The sequence below is a fragment of the Abramis brama genome (genome assembly GCF_963993115.1).
Source record: "Abramis brama genome assembly, chromosome: 12".
In the NCBI taxonomy this organism is placed as follows: Eukaryota; Metazoa; Chordata; class Actinopteri; order Cypriniformes; family Leuciscidae; genus Abramis; species Abramis brama.
Genome location: NC_139974.1, coordinates 32,477,229 through 32,498,889, shown reverse-complemented (window position 1 = coordinate 32,498,889; position 21,661 = coordinate 32,477,229). Strand labels below are relative to the sequence as shown.

General features: G+C 39.7%; 1 protein-coding gene across 6 annotated transcripts in view; it reads right to left on the bottom strand.

The window, feature by feature from the left end:
• Window positions 1-3,452: 3,452 nt before the first annotated feature.
• Window positions 3,453-21,661, bottom strand: part of runx1t1 (RUNX1 partner transcriptional co-repressor 1) — a 53,153-nt gene continuing 34,944 nt past the window's right edge. For 4 of the 6 annotated variants that reach the window (XM_084131537.1, XM_084131540.1, XM_084131541.1 and 1 more), the window contains 8 exons: window positions 21,294-21,383; window positions 17,732-17,913; window positions 15,013-15,263; window positions 13,970-14,067; window positions 12,549-12,750; window positions 12,245-12,313; window positions 8,448-8,638; window positions 3,453-6,703 (listed from right to left, as the gene is read on the bottom strand). In XM_084131537.1, coding sequence (XP_083987663.1) covers window positions 6,425-6,703; window positions 8,448-8,638; window positions 12,245-12,313; window positions 12,549-12,750; window positions 13,970-14,067; window positions 15,013-15,263; window positions 17,732-17,913; window positions 21,294-21,383 — 1,362 coding nt within the window. In that variant the 3' untranslated portion in view covers window positions 3,453-6,424. The remainder of the gene's footprint in view (window positions 6,704-8,447; window positions 8,639-12,244; window positions 12,314-12,548; window positions 12,751-13,969; window positions 14,068-15,012; window positions 15,264-17,731; window positions 17,914-21,293; window positions 21,384-21,661) is intronic. The other 2 variants (XM_084131539.1, XM_084131538.1) reach the window with 2 other exon arrangements.

Sequence of the window (21,661 nt, the reverse complement as noted above, 5' to 3'; positions counted from 1 at the left end):
TGACATAAAAAAAAGTCATAATTATGTTAAAAAGGCAAAATGAAGAGATACTAAGATGTAATTATGAGATAAAATGTCAATGACAAGTACGGAAGAGGATTAGGGCCAAGCAATAATAAAAAAATAAAACCATCTCGAGATTAAAGTCATTATAATGCGAGATTAAACTCGTTAAATTTAGAGAAAAAAAGTCGAAATACAATCTTGAAAATAAACTCATTAAATATCGAGAATAAAGTCATTGTGTTTCGAGAAAAAACTTGTTAAATTTCGAGAAAAAAGTCGAAATACAATCTTGAGAATAAGCTCATTACATTGCGAGAATAAAGTCGTGTTTCGAGAAAAAAAACGTTAAATTTCGAGAAAAAAAGTCGAAATAATCGTGAGGATAAACTCATTAAATTTCGAGAATAAAGTCGTTGTGTTTCGAGAAAAAAAGTCGAAATGAAATGTAGAGAATAACGCATTCGATCAGTGTTCATTGCCTAGCCTACTGATAGAGGACATGGCAGAGTTGCATCACTTAGTCAAGCTATATTTTAGACTTTCTTTCAGTAACAAAGAATAGAACATTCTTAGGTCTAGGTCGGCTAGGTCTTTTTAGAAGAAAAAATCAGTCCAATTTGCGCAATGTACTCGTTTTTGTCCAACATGAAATTCATCGAGGTTTCGTGGTTTCCCAGGATACCATAAGACGCATTATTAAACTTGTTGATCCTCAAGGTGTGGAATTTCGACGAAGAAGACGCTTGAGAAGACGCCAGTATATAGGCTACACTTGCGCTGGCCCAAATGCACTCTGGCATATGGACAGCTATGATAAATTAAAACCGTACGGCATTGCCATTAATGGCTGTATATATGGTCACAGTCGTTACATTCTGTGGATGGAGGCGTACACAACCAACAACGATTAATAATCAGGGCGGCAGGGTTTTATATTATTTTGAAGTTTCCCCGGGCGCCGCCATTGGCTAGCGGACCATCACCTGCTGTTAGCATCTCATTGACTCCCATTCATTTTGGCGTCACTTTGACAGCGAATAACTTTACATCTGAGGCGTTTAAAGACTCCATTTGTCCATTATTTATTTCTAAAGAAACACGAAAATGTATAAAAGGCTCCATTACCTTGTATCTTACGTTATGGCCCCATAGATGCAGTTTTTGTAAAAATAGGCTAACGATTGCGTCATAACCACGCGACTCTCTGACGCACAGTAGAGAAATTACCGTATGGACAGGAGGAGAAGCTCGCGGGCAATCGGGGGGATGTGGAGGCAAAATGACAAAGTAATTAATCAGAATACTTAGCAAAAGTTACTCCTGCTCCTAGCTCATGGACAGCTCCTACTCACACTCTCCGCCTCTGGTTTCGGAAGGGAATGATTCAGATTTCTCTTGACACAGCTACTAGAAGACAGACGGGTTGCTCACGTCACATCTACGTCGTCAAGCTCAGTTTGAGTCTGCGCAGTACGCTCGACCATCAGGAAGTTGACTTCACTTGTCTCCGTTGAATCCAATGGGGTCGCTGTGTCCAGTTTATATACTGTCTATGTTAATAATGCGTCTTATTATGGTATCCTGGGAAACCACGAAACCTCGAAGAGGTTGATATCAGTAGGCTATGCAATGAACACTGATCGAATGCGTTATTCTCTACATTTCATTTCGACTTTATTCTCGAAATTTAATGAGTTTATTCTCACGATTACTTCGACTTTTTTTCTCGAAATTTAACAAGTTTTTTCTCAAAACACGACTTTATTCTCAAAATTTAATGAGTTTATTCTCAAGATTGTATTTCGAGTTTTTTTTCTCGAAATTTAAAGATTTTTTTCTCGAAACACAACGACTTTATTCTCGAAATGTAATGAGTTTATTCTCAAGATTGTATTCAACTTTTTTCTCGAAATTTAACGATTTTTTTCTCGAAACACAACGACTTTATTCTTGATATTTAATGAGTTTATTCTCAAGATTGTATTTCGACTTTTTTTCTTGAAATTTAACGAGTTTAATCTCGCATTATAATGACTTTTATCTCGAGATGGTTTTATTTTTGTATTATTGCTTGGCCCTAATCCTCTTCCGTGGACAAGAAATTATGAGAAAATTACATAAAAAGTAACAATTATGACAAAAACAATTATAGGAAAAAAGTAAAAAATTATGATATAAAAACAATAATTTGAATTGAATTCAACAAAATGTTGAAATTATGACAAAAACAATTGTTTTACAAATTTAAAAGTTCTATCTTAATTTTGACTTTTCATGTCACAATTATGTTTTACAAAGTTAAAAATTATATCTTTATTTTGACTTTTCATGTCCTAATTATGATTTACATAACCGTGGGAACCCTGTAAAAATAAAAATAAATGCATGAAAAAAAAAAATCTATGCTTTCATTATTTCTTAGATGCATCTCTATTCTAGTCTCTACTCCTCTGAACAAGCTTGGAACTTCTCATGTTACTGCATCTTTAGGATGAACCACTTTGTGGTATTTCTCATTTTCTAAATTGCTAAATGAATAAACGTTAATGTAAACGATGCATTCTGTTCTGTAACATGCAACAGGTACAAAGCACTTTAAACAGAGACAAAAAATAAACCCACAGCCTCCAATGCAGGTATGAACATATTTATTACACAGTAAAGAGTACAACAATACCAGAATCATACTGCAAAGATTCACAGACTGACAGACCATTTACTACAGCCCCCAAAAATGAGAGAATAAAATAAAGAAAACAGATTAAACAAGAAACCACAGTTCTGACATAGTAGACTCAAAAACCCTAGAGTATACTGAAACGGTGTGACGAGAGACCACACCCTCCCAGCCCACCTGTAACCTGTGGTTCATGTTTCCGTTAAGTATTGCACAACAACTTTCATGAGTTTTTTTTTTGTTTTTTTTTTCACAATAAAGATTTTCGAAGAACCCTATGACTGCCCGTCCTGAACCCACCCCACCGATTCATTTCACTAAGTTTCCACGGTCCCTTTGTTATCCCAAAAGTTTTATTAACTTTACAAATTGGAGGAAAAACAAAACAAAACGTAAGAACACCTGGCAAAAAAGGCATGCGCAAATTCACCAGCCGTTACTTTTCGCTCACGTTTGGTGCGAATCCCCCAATAACACGAACCTAAATGACACTGAGCGGCCAAGCGTGTCTCACAACAGAAGACATAAACGGGGAAAAAGAGGGTGCAGGATAAGAGGAGGGCAATTGGTATATATCACATTTCTCATCTTTGACCATTTATTGAATAGTGTATATCAAATGGAGTCGACACATTTTTTAACTTTGAGCTGACTCAAAGTGATTTGTACGTGTGACAAACTTAAAATGAACATAACTTCTTTTTTTTTATTCTTTTTTTATTTTATGTATTCTATTCATTACGTTTTTTTGTTTTTTTGTTTGTTTTTTCTCATGAGGTCTGCATTGTTACCAAGTAGTGATATGGTTTGCAGCTATTTGAGCTTTTAACTTTGGGTTTAAGTCCTGTTCTCATGTGCCCATTTGGTTTGACTAGACCAGTGTCCGCTCGGCGACTGGTGCTCCTAACGTGCTGTCAGAGGTAGAGTGAGACTTTTTGCCACCGAGGAAAAAAGGTTGTAGCAAAACAGACGTACTAGAGTGGGAAGGAGGAGTTTCTTGATGCTTTGTCCGTGCTTAGTTTATTCAGGTCACCCTGATTGAAGTTACTACACTAACTGTATGTATTTTTCAAAAATAGTACATTAGTGTTTCAAGACAGCTTAGCTGGCAGGTTCTCTGGAGATGTGTACAGGTGTCTTACACCTTTGTTTTTTTGGATTATTTAACCGTAGCATGCCGGAGGAGGCCGGGAGTGCATCCAGGGCCAGCCCCTCCTCCAAAGAGGTCAAATGCACAGCGTTTAGCACCATGGTTTGGGGGGGGGGCGTGAAACATCAGAGTGCAGCTAAGTGCTGGTTTAGACCCCTCTTCCTCTTAAGCCATTGGCGAGGTTGTTTCGTTTAGTTTTAGTTTCTCACATGGCTTTTTATCTTGAGCTGAAACACTTAAAGGTTTGGTTATGCGCCGTTCGTGAACGAGAAGAGCTTCGCTTCGGTCGGGCAGGTAGCCTTTTGGGGTGACGTTCTTATGACAAATCCGTTTCGAGGAACGATACGGAAAGAAAAAGGACGACGATGAAACGGTTGTGAAAACCTAGCCCTGGAGGATCTAGATATGGGATCCACCTTTTCAGTTATTGCTCAATCATTCAGACCGCCTCATCCACACATGAAACCCTCTTTTCTTAGGACCTGCTACATGGTTTTGAGTGGCTCCTCCTCCCTACGATCTGAACAGGGCTGGTCTTGGCTCTGGACAGGGGAGAGTTAAAGGTTTTCGAATGGAAACATTGCTCAATGTGGCTTCCCCTGATAAACGCGTCGAGAAAACAAAAATGCATTTAAGTGAGTCTCTTTTGTCATGTTTAAATCTTGGATAAAATCAGGTTTTGGTCCTTCATGTCTGTCTTTGGCTGTCTTCCATGTTAATTCTTTTGTAATACTGTGTATCCTGGTGCTCTGCAGTGTTAAAGCTGTCTGTTTTTCACCTCTGCATTTGGAAAGTTAGTTTCTTAGTGTCTTTTTTGTATTTTTTTTTCTTTTTTGTAGAAAACAAAAACAACATATACCATAGCGTTCAGTATGCATGTGCATGCACTGTCCTTAACTATTCAAAGCAAAATGTTTAGGAAAAAAATGTTAACAAAAGCAGATTGTGATACTTCTGTTTTGTCTTTTTTCCATTTTCTTTTTGCTCTTTTTTCATAATTTTTTTCTCCATTTTTTTTAACAAGAAAAGAAAATCACAGATATGTAACAAAGCACTCCAAAGATAACCTATGAAGTGAGGCTCCCTATGAAAAAAAAAAAAAAAACTGCCAAAAGAAGCATGCCGAGAGAAACCGTGACAGTGCAAATACATTTATGTACGTCCCATGTACAAAAACATTTATGTTAGCATTCCATGTAACATGCTAGTTCTCAGAAAAAACATCTGAATGAGACTGAAGTAGCAGCTCTGAGAGATAGCGTTTGTCTTTCGAGGACAATGGGAAAAGGGTTTTTTTTCTTTAGAGAACTACAAGGGGACTAGCACAAACACATACAAATAGAAAAGCAGCTTGCAAGAAAGAGGGAGAGAGCGAAGAGAGACAGAGAAAAAAGAGAAAATATGTTCTTCCTTTTTGCACCTAGAAAGACTAAAAAGTTGTGACCGTGGTTTAAACTATTAATGCGTCGTCACAATTGTCCAGCACATGTACAATAAATAACCATTGGAGACGGCACAGGACACAAGTGTTTAACACAATGAGATCTAGAAGGGCAAAAAGAAGCAGAACGAGGACTGATGGCGAGAGACAGGCAGGACAGGAGAGGGCTCTGGACTGGTTCCAATAGCCAGTGATTTATGGGTTATTTCTCAGCCCTTTTTTTCCCAGCGGCTGTCACAGTGAGGTTCTGACAGTCCTGCTCTGGTGGGCCGATGACTTCACTTCCTGTTTTGGGAGCTGATGGAGTGCATTTGGGATCAGGGCTCAGAGTGCATCCTTCATTACGCCGTGTAGTACTCAACATCCAGCGCGGGCCCTCCTCGCCCCTACATTCCTCAGTGAAACAGCTTTTTATTTCTCGAACCATTGACCTGGATATTATCTTGCAGAAGAGGGACGAACATCTGCGTTCCTTCACAATCTGCTGCACATCTGCAGAGTTCAACGCACGAGCCAGAAAAGCCATCCGCCGTCTACTCCACCACGTCCGACACAGATGCCCTTCACGGCATGTTTTTTCCCCCTCAACATTTCGTTGTCTTCTTTACAAGGAACGCTGTCCTAATAATATTCAGAGTCTCTGCTTACGTCAGCTATGAAATATTTCCTTGGTTTTTGTTATTTAAAGTGTCTTTTAATGAGGTCAAATAGTTTCATATCCCAGCTACTGGATAAAGAGCTTTGAGAACAGAACGGAGGAGAAAAAAAAGAAAGAAAAAAAAACGACAAAAAAACAAAATGAAGAGGAGGTCAAATACACTCATCAAGAGGTCCCAGCTGTCTACTCCATTTGTCTTCTTATTTACAAGAATGCAAGAGAGCCACAACATCAATAAACGACATTACCAGCAGTAATCGATAATAGCTGTAGTAACAATAAAGAACAATGAGAATTTCAAACAAAGAATATCTTTGCGTTCTCTATCATGGCAAGTCAATATGACCCGAAATGGACCTCCTGTGGGTGATCGCCCTAAGTACAGTCTTCTTTCTTTGTTAGTGCGCTAGCTTTAGCATTTTGGAGCGAGCGAGTGAGGCAGGTGAGTCAGTCCCCAGTCTGCTGAGGCTTCAGGAAGGGTCCGCTCGGACTCTAGCGCGGCGTGTTCTCTATGGTGGAGGGCGTGCCGGGTGTGGCCGAGCGGGGAGTGGCGGCGGACGGCGTGTCCGCTGGGCTCCCGGCTCCGCTGCTGGGGGTGGCTGAGGAGCTGACGGTGGCCGGGGTCTCGCTTTGCTGCTGTGCCTGCAGAGTCTGGCCACATACGTGGTGGTGCTTTTCCCAGTCCTTGTGCTGGCAGAAAGAACCGCAGTAACGCGCCGTGTTGCAGCCGCTGCAGGTCTCGCTCGCCTTGCGCCCACAATTCCAGCAGCTCTGCATGGGAAAAGAGGGAAGGTTGAAGGGAGGTTTAAACTTAGTGCTGGGTGGTTTGACCAAAAATTTATATTTATAAAATGTATAGTATATGACGGCCTTTTTCTTTTTTCAAGCATGACTGGGTGTTAACCACAGTTTCTACTAATTGAGAGAGGAAATACTGCATTAGATTGACTTAGAATGCCCTATTATACTGTCATGAGTGAATATTGTAGAAAAAATTCACACTAGTATTAATACAGGTTTGCAAGGCTCCACAAAATGATGCTGTTTACACAGAGGTGCAAAGAGGAGTCGCTTTAGGAGGGGCAGAAATAGCGGTTTCCCTGGTAACGGCTGTACACAAAGCAGCGCAGCGCTCATGAACGCCGCTTTATCAGGAAAGATAAAGTAGATTAAATGAAAATAACATCGAAACTTTTCTAAGGACAGTCAGTTCCCTTCAAAGATACATTTATATAAAAACACCCACGCCGCGTTTTGACTTTGAAACGTGCAGTGCTCATGTTTATTCAATGATGTCAAAGCCTCTTGGAAAATCTATTTGTGGCGGGCAGTGTTGATATTGTGAACCAATGTATGGGAAACACTGTAATATAATTTGACAGCTATTAATTATAGTTTAACCTATCCATCTTCACCGTCACACATAGTAACACATACAGCGGTATTGTGGTATATTAAATATTCATATCACAACAAAAATAAACACCGGTATTCGGTATGAACCGGTATACCGCCCAGCACTATTTAAACTGTAATATATTCAAAAAATGAGATTTCTTTCCATGGGTATTATCCCAATTAGGAAATAATAGATGCACAGACCTTTGAGAAAAGTGTGCGAAAGTCTCGGCTCATTAGCAGCAAACATTTCCCATTTGAATTTAAGTGTAAATAGAGAATTCTGCTTTATTTTTCTTTGGATCTCCCTGCTTTGAAAACATGGAAATAATGAGCTAGCTGGGGAAAAAAACCCAGTCATTTTACCCAGTTCCACATGGCGCTATGTGAGGACACATTTGTAACAGGTTAACTACAAAACGCTCAAAGATCACACAGAAACTCAGGTTACCACTGTGGCCTCGTTGTGTTTGTCTCCGGGCCAAATAAGAGCAATTATCACAAAGTCTCGAATGTGTCCCAGAGACGAGAAGTCGGAGTTATAAACGGCTACCGACGCAATCCTCCGGAGAGACGTGCATAAACATGGCTCGTGCAATTAAACTCAGATGCGTGCCGCCTTTCTCTGCTAACTGATTAAACGAGCCGTACCCCCGCTGTGCACAGACACTCGGCGCTCCCTTCCCAATTTCCCGCATCCAAATCAGTACCACCTTAACTGTCCACATGTTTCATTTAGTGGAGGAAACGCACCGCTCTGCCTGAGGTGATAAATGCAATGTTATATTCCTCGGCTCTGCGTGACACCAGCCTGCATGAGGAATTATCTGGGACACACTTTTCTCTTCCCCCTGTGCTTTTCATATGATATCTATGTTTCCCTACAGATTTCCATACTAAGGAGATCAAATGTAAGCCATGGAAATAAAACAACCCAACCAAGTAAATCAGGCATGTACAAATCATATAAAATATAAGAAAATCCCCTAGATAATATCTAATGCAAAATTTAATAAATTATGGAATATATTACCATCCCAATGAATCATTGTGCAGTATGTGAATGCTGCAGCTGTTCGCTAATATAATAATGTGCGGTAGGCGTACAAGCTGTTACCTCACTAGAGTCCTCCTGCTGGTTGATGACTGACAGCGCGTCCTCCGCCGCTTGCCTCTTAGCCTCGGCCACCGTGCGCTCCATCTTGGCTCGCTCTGTGCTGATCATCTCGTGTGCCTTGCGCTCAGCTTCTGACACAGCTTTCTGCAGCTCAGACATAGCCTGCCTCTTCACCTCATTCACAGCCTCTTCTGAAAGAAAGAGCACAGTGCTTTACAGTGTCCATAGCACAGCAACAGAAACCCCAAAAATTGTGTAGAATGAATAACCGATGTATGGATCACATATAATCTGCAGCTCTGCTATCTGCAGAAAATCGGACAAACTTATGTGGTGACAACAAAATTAAATGTTTTTTATTGAAGTCAAATATTATTTTAAATGTCTTAATCAACCTGTATACATTGTGTTACATCAAGTACATTTTAAGGGTCAGACCAAGTAGAAATAGCTCATTAAGTTAACAACTGCACATGTTGAACTGTTGACATGACATCTCACAGCTAAAGATTATGCCTTCTAAAATACTAGGGGTGTAACAATATATCGCAATACAAAAATGCAACAATATGTATCGTGGATAGTGACAATCTGTATCTAGTGTCACCATTGTCCTGTGCATTGGGTTAACAGCATCAAGTCCAAGCCTATTCATTTCCACCCCCAATGTAATACCAAATTTAGCATTTTAATCAACATTTTTTGTTAACCTTTTACCATACTTCTTAAAATATCGCAATAATATTGTATCATGAGTTCAGTATCGTGATATGTATCGAATCGTGACATGAGGGTATCGTTACACCCCTATAAAATACACTTACCTAAAAATTCTAATAGATACAAATTCTAATTTAAAAACAATAGTATCTGACATTTTGTATTCATTCAAAGTAACTCAGCTAATTAGTGTCCATTTTGAAAACTATTTTTACGTTGTTTAATTGATCCTATTGGTTTGTTTTGTTCAAAAGCAGCTGAGAGATTAATCTGGGGATTAATTAGAAACATCAATTTTTATTTGAATGTGCTCAGATGACTTTCTGTGTTTGCTGAATACAAATAAACAAGAATGGAATGCTTTTGTTTAGCCTCAAACCAAAGACTCTACTGTAGTGCACAAGACAGATTACAGGTAATCCTTGATATTTTTCCCTATGAAGTATAAATGTATTTCCTTGAACTCGCACTTTATCTCTACTTTTACATTGTTATCCCATTAACCGTAAATACTTCTGGCAGGAAAACTCATCTCAAGAGCAGACTAAGGATTTTTTGTGTTTGTTTGTTTTCATTGTTCAAGGCTGCAGCCTGACTAATTGCATATGCAAATCGGGCAATTTATATTTAAATTATGCATTTCAATTGCGCCCCCAATGGACCATGCAGATCAGGATATGGCACTGTGTGAGAAAAGGGTTTGAATATTCATCACCTACTGTACACAGTCTTTCTAAAGAAAAAGGCATTCACCTCTTACGTTTGTCAAGGCCGCTTTAAGGCAGTTCTGACTCTTAACTCTTAAAGGGTTAGTTCTTGAGGGTGAGTAAATCATAGGGTAATTTACATTTTTGGGTGAACTATCCCTCTAAGCCAGCGAGTTTCACGGCCCCTAGAATTTTTTGTTGTATGACAATCTGAACATGCAATATTTCAAAAGAAAGAAAGAACAGACCCTCTGCTTTAAAAAAAAAAGAAAAAAAAAGAAACTTAACGCACGTAAATCCCAAAACACACCCATTACTCATTATGAGAATAGGGACAACCCTTTTAGACCATGCGCCTGGCGCGCCGACCATTTTTCCCGTCGTTAAACTAAAAGTGGATTCAGACACGCCCTAAATGAACTTGCGCCGTGCGCTTAAGACCATGCGCTTAGATCGTTAAAATAGGCCCCCACGTCTGGATCGGATTCAGAACGATGATCAAAACATCGCTTCCATCAACACCTCCAAAGCTTCACAGTCCTATACCTCATCCTGGGTCGCCATTTCATTCGGTAACATTAGGCAGTTTTGATTTATATGCTGTTTAATGTTGATGATTGCTTTATTTTTTTTACATGCGCATCTACTTACATATGCTATCGCTTGTTTCTGCTTCTTCTTCACATGTCTTTTGATCTGAAGATTCTGTACTCTTTCAGAAGATGTCTAATAGTGCCCCCTACCGCATAACAGTGAAAACACGGAAAGCCGTACATTTTCGTCAATGGCGGGGAAGCGGTGTCTCATAAATGGCGGGAAATCCCGTCAATGGCGGGGAAAGAGTTAAAAACTGTTAGCTTGTGTTAGGTTGTGTAACCATCACTAGAGGCATACAATAGCTTAGAAAAATACTATTCTTAAGGAGTTTTAATAGACTAAACTGTCATGCCAGTCTCTTGTTTTGCAGAAATGGATGGCTGTGGTTAAGCAGACCCCAGTCTTAAATATGAAGGATTATAGAGCCAGGGACATTTTCATCAAGACTGGACTGAATTGTAAAACCATGGTGGTTTGGTGCACAGAGTCGTCCTCTTGATGGGCTGAGGTCACGGAAAATGCACCACATTCCCTGATATGTTTTACTGCATCTATACTTGACTATTCAGATGGAATTTCAATCTGCGGTGATTTGTTTAGGGTGTTACTACTGCCGTTGTGTTTCAAAGGCAATGTGTTAGCTGAAATGAGTGGTCTTAGAGCGTCTTTTGTAATGTCATTTTCATGGCAAAGTTTGTTTGCTTTTATAAAGCCTTTGGTAAGACCACACAGTGAAGACAAACTGCTTTACCAGATGCGTCTGTCGTGTATTAGAGAGCCGAAGCCAAGGTAAACAATCTGCTATTACAGAACCCATCACTTGTCATATTTCACACAGATCAACTGCTCTTTAAACAAAGCCTTTTAATATCTTTATCCGTCTTTTAACCAGCTCCTCTGCTGTGATAAAACAGAGTGCCGTGGAAAGCTGAGAGCCTGTTGCACAGCTAATGGCAAGAGTGCTGAAGTGCTGTAAAGGCTGGGAGCACTTATGTGTCCTGTTCAGCCAGAGCAATAAAAGAGCTTTATGATCTGACATCACTGTTGGAATGTGTAGAGGTGCTTCCAGTGAAAGCCAATCACTGAACTGCCCAACACATGACTCAGGGACATCACAGGAGTCAAACAAAATGCCACAAAAACAGACAGACATTTCAAATGCACTCTAGAGCTCCAAGACCTTCTTCTGAACATTTTTGTTAATGTTGGTTTTAAATGTAAATGCATGATGACAAAACCTTTTAATTTTTAATAAAATGCTATTTTTTTAATAGAATATATTTTTTTTTCTATATTTATTGACACCACAAGTGTGCATGAAAGGAAAACAATTATATGTTTATTTTCAAAAGCATTAAAAGAATTTAATCTGTCAAAAACATATTAATTAATTAATTAATTTTATTTATCATTTATTCACTTATTTATAAATGTAGGTTAATTTATTGTCCTTTTTTTATTTGTGCATTACTATTTTTATGATTTTGTCGAGAGCTTAAACTGCAATTATACAGTATGCACCTCATTTGTTGTGCATTAAATTTCCCCCCTGATTTTATCCCCCCTGAGTTTGGTGTGAAATCGACCAGGTTCCTACCTGACTGCAGTTCTGCATACAGATAACTAACTGACTGACTGATTGAATTTCAGAGAGCTTTTAAATCACAGACAGGCTTTGAAAGAGCTCTGTGTGAATAATTTAGCTTTGATTTTCCACCTGTGCTTATGAGTATGTGTACATGTTTAAAAAAGTGACAAAGACAGCATGCTAACCGGCTTTCTTCCAGATTTCTTCAGGTACATATCCAGACACTGGCCTGTGAAGGAGCTCCCTATGGATATCTGTAAAAGAGAAAACAAAGGACACTTCATTTACAATGAACTCAATAGACAGCCATGTTTCCCAGTCAAAATAACAGATAAATTACCATATTGTCATCAAGACAATTGGTAAATCAACTGTAAATCTGTTCTTTTTTAAGGTCAGACATATCAAATAGATGTAGAAAATAGGATGTGATGCTTTCTGGGTGATACAGACGTCTCAGACACACATCTTGTGCTGAATATGTGTTACCTAAAGCATTGCTTTCTTGGCTGGCGGGGCTCTGCTGTCGGGACTGACTGCTGCTGGTGCTGCTGGTCTTCTTAAGGTCTTCAGCATCACTGTAACGACGGATCCAGTAGTTGAGTTCCTCCCGGTCGGCCTCCTGACACCTCCGCAACACCGTCAGCGAGCGACGTGTCTTCTCCACCATATCCATGATGCAGTTCAGGAGCTGTCGGGGAGATACAGGCAGAGTGTTACCAACACAACATCTTCTCTAAATAGAATTGACCAAATTTAGATATAAAAATATAATGTTAAAAGGCTTACATTGAACACTGACTCACACATCTTTATGTTTAAGTAATGATGTACTGAATGAAGTAATGAACACTGATACCAACCACTGAGAAAAAGTTAATGCTCAGTGTTTGTTTTTTTTTAGCTCAGGAAACATTACAACTTAAAGGGTTAGTTTACCATTTTTTTTAAATTTTGTCATTAATTACTCATCCTCATGTTGAATCAAACCCAAAGACTTTTGTTCAACTTCAGGGACACTTTTTGATGAAATCTGAGATTTTTCTGTCCCTCCATTGACAGCTACGCAACTACCACTTTGACGCTTAAAAAAGTTCATAAAGAGTGTATTATTGTAAAACTAATCCATATGAATTGAGCGGTTTAGTCCAAATTTTCTGAAGAGAGACAATCGCTTTATATGATGAAGATATATGTGGGAAACGGAAGCTCAAGCATGTTCGCTTGACGTGTGAGAATCAATGAGGTTCATTTTCGTGTTACGCAGCACGTTTGAGCTTCTGCAAGAACCAATAAGGTTTGTTCTCACATGTCAAGCAAGTTCGGTTGAGCTTCTGTTTATGTTCACTGATCAATGTTTATGTGAATAAAAGCCTAAATTAAATCTGTTCATCATATAAAGCGATCGAGTCTCTTCAGAAAATTTGGTCTAGACCGCTCGGTTGATATGGATTAGTTTTACAATCTCTTTATGAACTTTTTGAAGGGTCAAAGTGGTAGTTGCGTAGCTGTCAATGAAGGGTATTTCATAATTTTTGGGTGAACTATCCCTTTAAATAACAACTGTCTCATATGTTTCTCCTGAAACTCTTTAGACACAAATAAGCAATTGTTCACAAAATTTTGATCTTGGAATAACTTAAAAAAGTTTGCATTCATGTTAAACCAGACTTCAGGGTCTTGCTCATTTTGTGAAAGATATGAGAAACAGAAGAATCACCATTTGAGCTCAATATAATCTCATTGCTGTCTAGAAGCAAGAGAGATAGCTTTTGTGATGAAGCAAAAACAAAACAAAACAAACAAACATGCAAACACACAGAAATGACTAGCAAACACACTTCTCATGTTCTCTCATTCTCATTCTCTCACACACATACACTTTGGATAGTAATAAAAAATGTTATTACTTTTCTTACATGGTCAAGGTGCTTCCACTCTTCTGCCCATTCTCTGTCTGTGAGCCTGTGATCTATGACTTCCTCCTGGCGTGTGCTGCCGTGCATCCCTGACACAGAACGAGAGAAAGAGAGAGAGCAAGTGTTAAACGTGTTACTATTTGGGCCTTGGTTTTCCATTTCTCTTGCTTGCCCTCAGCGGCATGTCGTGCCCGTCTGTTTCACAGCCATAGCTCACCCGCTTCCTGACATCCTCCATCGCTCACACACTCTTCATTCCTCACATGCTCTCATCCCTCACTCCGCTCTCTCGTGCTGCCTGCAGGCACGCTCTCTCCCTCTCTCCTCCACACCGCACCAGAGCTGCCAGGCTCATGCATATCTTGTGCATATATCACCGGCTAACATGCTTGAGTATTTTTAGCACATTTAAACCTGATATGGCGAGTTGGCTTTATGTGAACCTCAAATCATTTTTAAAAGAGTTTATGTTCCTGATCCAACTGAGCCTCGCCTGGTTTAACTTCTAAGAGTCTGAGCGGCATGCAGTGGACTTTTGAGGATTTGAGGCATTGGCAAACTCAGCCTCAGGGCTCATATTGTTTATATTGTCAATTAATTTGAGAAATTTATTTTAAATAATAAATGCACTTTTTCTTATTTTCTCAAATGGATATACATATATATGGTTTGTAAATTATCATTATTTTATTATTGTTACTATGTATTTAATTTACAGTTTAATAAGCACATTTTCCTAAAAAAAAAAAAAGTCCTTTTATCCGTGACTTTCTATATTATTGAGGCCTATTAAAGACCATAAACTGAATTTGAGCCTCATTTTATTTGAAACTTGTTTTTTACCCTTAAAATTTATAGGGACATGAAAATGGAATATTTTATTCATAAAGTTTGAAGATTGGAGGCAATGGTGACAGCAGCCGTGGAGAAGGTGGCTTAAATTGCATGTCTCAAGCTCTAACAATCTTTCACAGCACAGTAACGCTCTTATTAATGACTGTCTCCAGATGCTGCTGTAATCTGCCCTCTCTTACCCAGAGGCCGAGGGCGGTCGCGGAGCTCGCGGTGGTTGGGGTGGCGGTAGGAATCTCTGTAGTGGTGTGCGATGGCCATGTCGTCCAGACGGTAGTGCTGTGGAGGGGGCGGGGTGGGGTGTGGCAGGCCGTTGGGCGGGTAGGACAGCCCGTTGGAGGGGCTGAAACGCTGGCCGGGACTGATAGTGCAGGGCCTCTTGTTGGGGTGCTCGGGATGGAGCGGCTCCCGCTCAAAGCCGTTCTCTTTGGTTCTGGAATAAGAAAGAAGATTCCAGAGTGAGGAGTAGGAAAGAAGTAGAAGTGTTGCACTGACGTTATACTAATGTAGAAGTGTTGCACTGTTGTTAGATAGATAGATAGATAGATAGATAGATAGATAGATATATAGAGACCTTTTCTTTCCTCTTCTACACAACTGTTTGTCTTTCCATGTCAGGGACAATGTTGACTCACTAGTTTGTTTTTGTTTTTACCACTCCAACGAGACAGACACTGTCTGACATTGAGATGTCTTCTGAGGACAGTGTGCTCCTTCATGTAATGTACTTTCCTATGATGTTAGTCGAGGGAGAATGCGAAACTGCTCCTGAGGCATTAAGAGTCTGTCATCTAATAATGTGCTAAGTAGAAAAGCAGCCACTATGCCTCCGTTGAGCACTTTGTTGTCCGTAAAAGGAGGTCTTGACAGAGCACATGAGGACCATAAGAGATGTGCACTTACAGGACTCACTCAGCGCACCTAAACCCTGGTGCTTTCACATTGCTCTGCCCTTCACTTTCATGTGTCACGGGTCCAGGTGTTCGCAGATGCTGGTACTCGTGTGAGTCACAGTGCGTGTGTGTGTGTGTGTGTGTCGTGAGGCGGTCGTCCCTCGGTTACCTCTGAAAGAGACTGAATTTCCTAATGAGCTGCTTTTATGAGCTGCTAATGCGCATCCATCACCGTCCATATGCTCCTCAAAGCAACCTCTCTCCTCCACCCACACCTCCAAAACACAGCTGCATTTATTTTACCCCAGTCTCATACATTTTATTACCAATTCTAATTCTATCCATTCTTCATGAACTTGTGTCTCTGATTCAGGTACTGAATGTGATTTTCATGTGATTGTCCATCTTGTTTTTTTACCATCTACAAAACATGTATTTTTGGATCTCTTTTTTCATTTATTTTATTACGTTTTTTTTTTTTTTTTATCAAACAAATGAAGCATTGGTGAGCAAAAGGGACTTCTTTAAAAAAAATCTTACCGACCCACAACTTTCTTCTTTTTTTTTACGGTAGTGTATTCAAGTAAGATATTCCTTGGGTGTAAGCATTTTAAAATCCAAGTTTATGACACTCTTTTGAGGATCACTGAAAGCTGTGAACTGAATTTGAACCTCATTTTGAAAACACCATTTATTTTTTTATTTTTTTTTCAAATATACAGGGGTCGTGCAGCACAATGGAATATTTTATTCAAATAAGTCTGCGTGCTAAGACTGCATTGTGGGATGCGCTCCTCTCCGTAGCTGTAGTTTCCTGATTCCTTTGATATTAATCAGACTGAAGTGACCGTATATTGTACTCCGTGATTAAGGACAGCATAGCTCCCTTTCAAATTCCAATATTGCTTTTCTCTCTCTTGCACCTCCTCATTCTGAGCGTGGAGAGTCGAGTCGAGCCGAGCCGAGCTAAGCAGAAACAGAAGCGCTTAGCCAGCCGTATCTGAGCTGAGTCTCATCTGTATGTGTTATCAGCCATGTCCCTAGGCTCACCTAGCCATACATTAGAGCTCACGCAAAAATGCAGGTATTACATTAAAAAAAAGATAGAGGGAAAGAGAAAAAGAGAGCTGTATATTCTTTTCTAATATCCACAGGGACCTGAGCTGATATGTATTCATATAAGATAGCATATTAAAAAAGTATCTTCACTTAAAAGTGGAAATGATTCTGAGCTCCTGGGAGTGAAGTGAACTGATACATAAAATATTTTTTTTTCTTTTCTCTCAGTCCACAGACTGTAGATTTGCTTTACAGTGCTAATTCTCACTCATGTCCATCTCAACAGGAAGTCTCCAAAGAATCTACCTGCATTCTCCAGATGTGTCTGGTTTCTCAAGGTTCTGCTCCATTTAAGGACGAGGATCCAAATGACGCATGACAATATAGACACTCATAACCTCCTGCACCATTTCTACATCTCTCCAGCTGTTTTACAAGCATGTATTCCTAGTCTATATATTTAGGTGCCTAAAGTCCACTCACTACCAAACAAATGCGCTATTAAACATTTATCAATAACTTTAAAAAAGATTTTAAATACTCTGAGCTCTAAGAAAGTAAGAAAAGGCCCACTGACCTGAGGCCAACGTGAGAAAGTTTGCATTGTCATTACTACTTACTTTCATTGATTGTGTGTTTTTATTCCTTGCAAACTTAAAAATTTGGTTTTGTGTGATAAATTGAACATTATGTTTGTGAATTCTGATTTCAATTCTGACAGAAAACTGTCAGAATGACTTCTGTTAGCCCTGGAAACATTAATTAGTTTGTTGTAAATTTTCTGTCTTTTGATAAAGAATAATATAAATGTATTGTGTAAATTATAGAAAAATATAAATTGTATTTTTGCCTCAAAGCAAATAAAATTGTATGTTTCTTAAAACATAGTGTGACTGGCTAAATACCAACAAAACTACAAGACTGATTGATGATTTACAGTTCAGCTCACCTGTCAGGCGTTCTTCTCTTGCCATTCTCATTGACATCCATCAAGAGTTCAGAAGAGTCGACGGGTGACGTGGTGCTTGTGTCCAGCAGGAGCTGCTCATGTTGGGCGAGATACTGAGCCGGGTTCTGCTTGGCCAGCCGTGCACAGTGCACCAACTCCCTCTGCAGTAGCGGCAGGTTGGCCTGTAGGGGGAGATAGTGGTCAGGTTGTGCTGAGCAGATGTGACACTATGAAGCTGTCCACAGCCAGAGGCTCTAAACACCGTTTTTTGTTTACTCATTATTATCATTACAGGTACATTCTTCCAAAATAAAGACGCTCTCGCGCCGTTTCGAGCAGCACTCTATTGTGACCTGAAACATGCATTAGTGCCCTGGGCCTTCGATATGAGCAATAATGGTCAACATAGAAAGTGACATCTTCAAAGCAGATGGTTTGGAGGTGGGGGGGGGCAACGTTCGCTTTCTTTCAGTCTCATTTCCTCTGCATCTCCGTCATGATTACTAGCTGGCTTGGCTTTCTCCGAAAGCACTAGGAGGCCTCGCCACTTCAAAGACACACGTAGGAGCATTTTCACGGCAGATGAAAGGTTTTTGTGAATCCCCATCCAGCAACAGTTGGATTATTGCAGCATCTAAACAGCACAAGGTGTTAGTTGGAGGATGATGTCTATTTTCTTTCTTTCTTTCTTTCTTTCTTTCTTTCTTTCTTTCTTTCTTTCTCTCTGGCCTGTGACTCTGATCTAAGACTATAATCAAACATATTTTCAGCTCTGGAATATCTTTCAGTGTACTCTCACAGTGTGCCATTTCAGTGATGTAATGGCTAAAATTAGGAGTAGTACGTTGATTGAATATTGAACGCAGCACAATGAAAGCATAGACTTTAAAGGAAGCATGGCAAAAAATGTAGCCGTTGGTAATGATACAGAAAAAATCATGATACAGGTAAATAAATAAAAGTTATTTTGATTCATTTTAATTATGATAATGATTGGGATTGTTTATAAAGGACCTCTTGGTTGCCAGCTGTATGAGGTAATGGTCTGTTAGTAGTTTATGGTGATAATTACCAGAGGCAGTGAAATTGCTTTGACCTTAAATGACCTTAGACTTTTATTAAATGGAGGTCCTCATAGTTAGAGGCAGTTCACAAATAGCAGGTGTTCACGGAGTGCTTAATGTACACTGTAAAAAAAAAAAATCTTCCTCAATATTTTCCCCTTGCATTCCAGAATGAATATATACACATTCTTATATCAAGATACATTTGCTTGAGGAGCAAAATGACAAAAGATATAAAGTTTTCTGATTTTTAAAAAATCGAAATTAAGTGATTTTATGCTTAAAAATAGTAATAAAAAATCTGCCAGTGGGGTAAAAAAAAAAAAAAAAAATTGTCTTCCTTTAGAATTTTTTTTTTTTAAATCCCATTTGCAGATTTTTTTAAGTATAAACTAAAGTATAAATTCTAAAACAAGACCTAATATCATTCATATTTTAAAGAAAGTTAAGATATTTAACAAGACAAAATAGTGAGGAAGAAAATAATTTTTGCAGTGTATTTCCAGCCAACGAATGAGAAAAGCTTATTCATCAGAAAACGTTAATGCAACAGTCTAATTTTCGTTGAGTGCAACTCTATATAAAAGCATTTTGGATAATGACGGTAAAAACTATTTTATCATCATGTATTTTTTATAAAACAATCCTGTAGCTTTATAAGCATGCAATGATTTGACGTTTGCTCCGATTATGTCTGAGTGTGTTCTCCAGCTCCTGTGTGGTCCATTAGCACACAGCTATTTGGAAACCAGCATATCAAACACAAGCCACAAAGCAGTTTGCCGTGTATATGTAATCCTCACTTCCTCTGCACTGATAGCATGTGGTGAAACGCCGACTATGTCACGCTGAGTACGTCTCTGAGCAATGAGGCACAGAGCCGCAGAGGAACACATGTGCTTACAGGCTTCATGGAGACTGCTGAACGAAACAACGGCTAAATATTACAAATTTATCTGATGAGGAATCCATTTGGAGAAATCATAAACAAAAGCCATCAGCACAAAGGCCGTCAGCTGGCGTCAAATTCGGATTATATCATTAGTGTGATGCACGCTGCCCTTCCTGTAAACACTTCCCCGCAAAACCCAACGCTGACGGGAGGGTCGCTAGACAACATTAGCCTAATGAAAAAATGCTGCTAATGCACATTGTTGCAGCTGCGCTTCTGCACGCTTATAAAAGCCCCTGTTCCCACAGCCATATGGTATTTGTCATTAAAGGCTCCTTTGAGGAAAACCACTAAAATTAGACGAGAGGGAGAGAGGGAGCGAGAAAAAAAACACAAGTTGCATCTTTGATACCACCCCTCCTGACTGGATGATACAGTAACCATATGGTGTGGAGTTGTGTGAGAGCGAACGAGTCAGGGAAGTGTCACTGTATGCTTCTCTGCATCCGTCAGCGACCAGCGCAACCCCTAATGGGACCAATTTCTGCACGACAGAGCCAGCCAGGACAAGCAGTGGACAAGATGAAATGCCTTCGAACCGCACGCCGCGAGAACAGAGGCCGCATCAAACCGACGGACCCCTTTCCATCATCATCTAATGGAGTAAACAACACAGATTTGATGCATCTCCACTGGTCGCTTATTTTATTATTATGGAAAGGAAGAGGGAGGAAAGCAGAGCGCGAGAGAAAGATGGGAGGAACAGGGGGAGGGGGTGAAGGTTAGACAAAGAGGGAGGGGAACGGGTAGGTTGGTGCGTAATAGCTGTCACTTACTAGCAGATGAAAACGAATGGCGAACGATTGAGGGTGGATGGATACAGCAGTCACCATATGGATCAAAGCTCATGAGAATTTAATCTCTATCAAGCGCTGATGTCTATTTGCTACATATGTCATAAATTAACAAATTATACATTCGCTCCGCAGGCTACAATCACTTTAATCTCAAACATGATAATGCGATACAAAAATGTGTCATGTGTAATTCAAATACTTCCCTTAGTCGAAAGAATAATATGCAGAGTGTTTATTTGAATGGTTCGTGTTAAGTGCTCCAACATAAACAGGCCCAGAGACACATTTAACTGTAATGAAATAAGGGCCGTAGTGACAAATGGGCGGCAGAGAGGGCAAAGGTTGATATTCTCCCAGACAACAGATCGTCTTACTGTGGTAATGGTTTCAGATGTGGCCTGCCCTACGAAACTCAGCGTGTGAGAAAAGCGACAGTCGAACAAGGGCGTCAATCGACACATATGAATAAATAGAGACATTGTGCTGTAGGACGGTCCCATATGGTGCTGTTACACTGAGTAATGTGAGTTCATATCATGTATTTCCAAAGAGAAATTAAAAAATAGGTCCCAGTGACCAAGAAACCTGATGCCTCTTTGCTCATGAGGAAACCATGTATCCATTCAGGCCATTTAAAAGGGATGAAGTGAGGGATGAAAAAAAACAAAAAACAACAAGAGCAGGGAGAATTATGTACATCTGTGCCTCAGTTGTTTAAATGTTTTCCAGATTGCTTGCTTGTGCAATACCTTCAGAAACGGGATGACAAAAGGTCGGAGTGGGAAGTTGGTCGCTTCTTGCAGTTTGGAGTGGAATTCCTCAATGGTTAGAGTGGAGTTCTGCAGGGAGAGAGGAAAAAAGACGGTGCACGCATGAATACATGTGGAAAACATTATGTGATAATATTACTTATTGGAGGCAAAACTATATCCTGCTGGAGATTGAATGATTTGAAGACTGTAATGGGAGGCATATGGATGGCTGTGGTGAAAGGCCTCATATGGGGAAGTTTGATCTGGTGGCTTTTACATGTGCACGCGCTGACCGCATCATCATTGCATCAACAAACACAAATACGTAGGCAAACACAACTACAGATGCAGTATTACACCATACA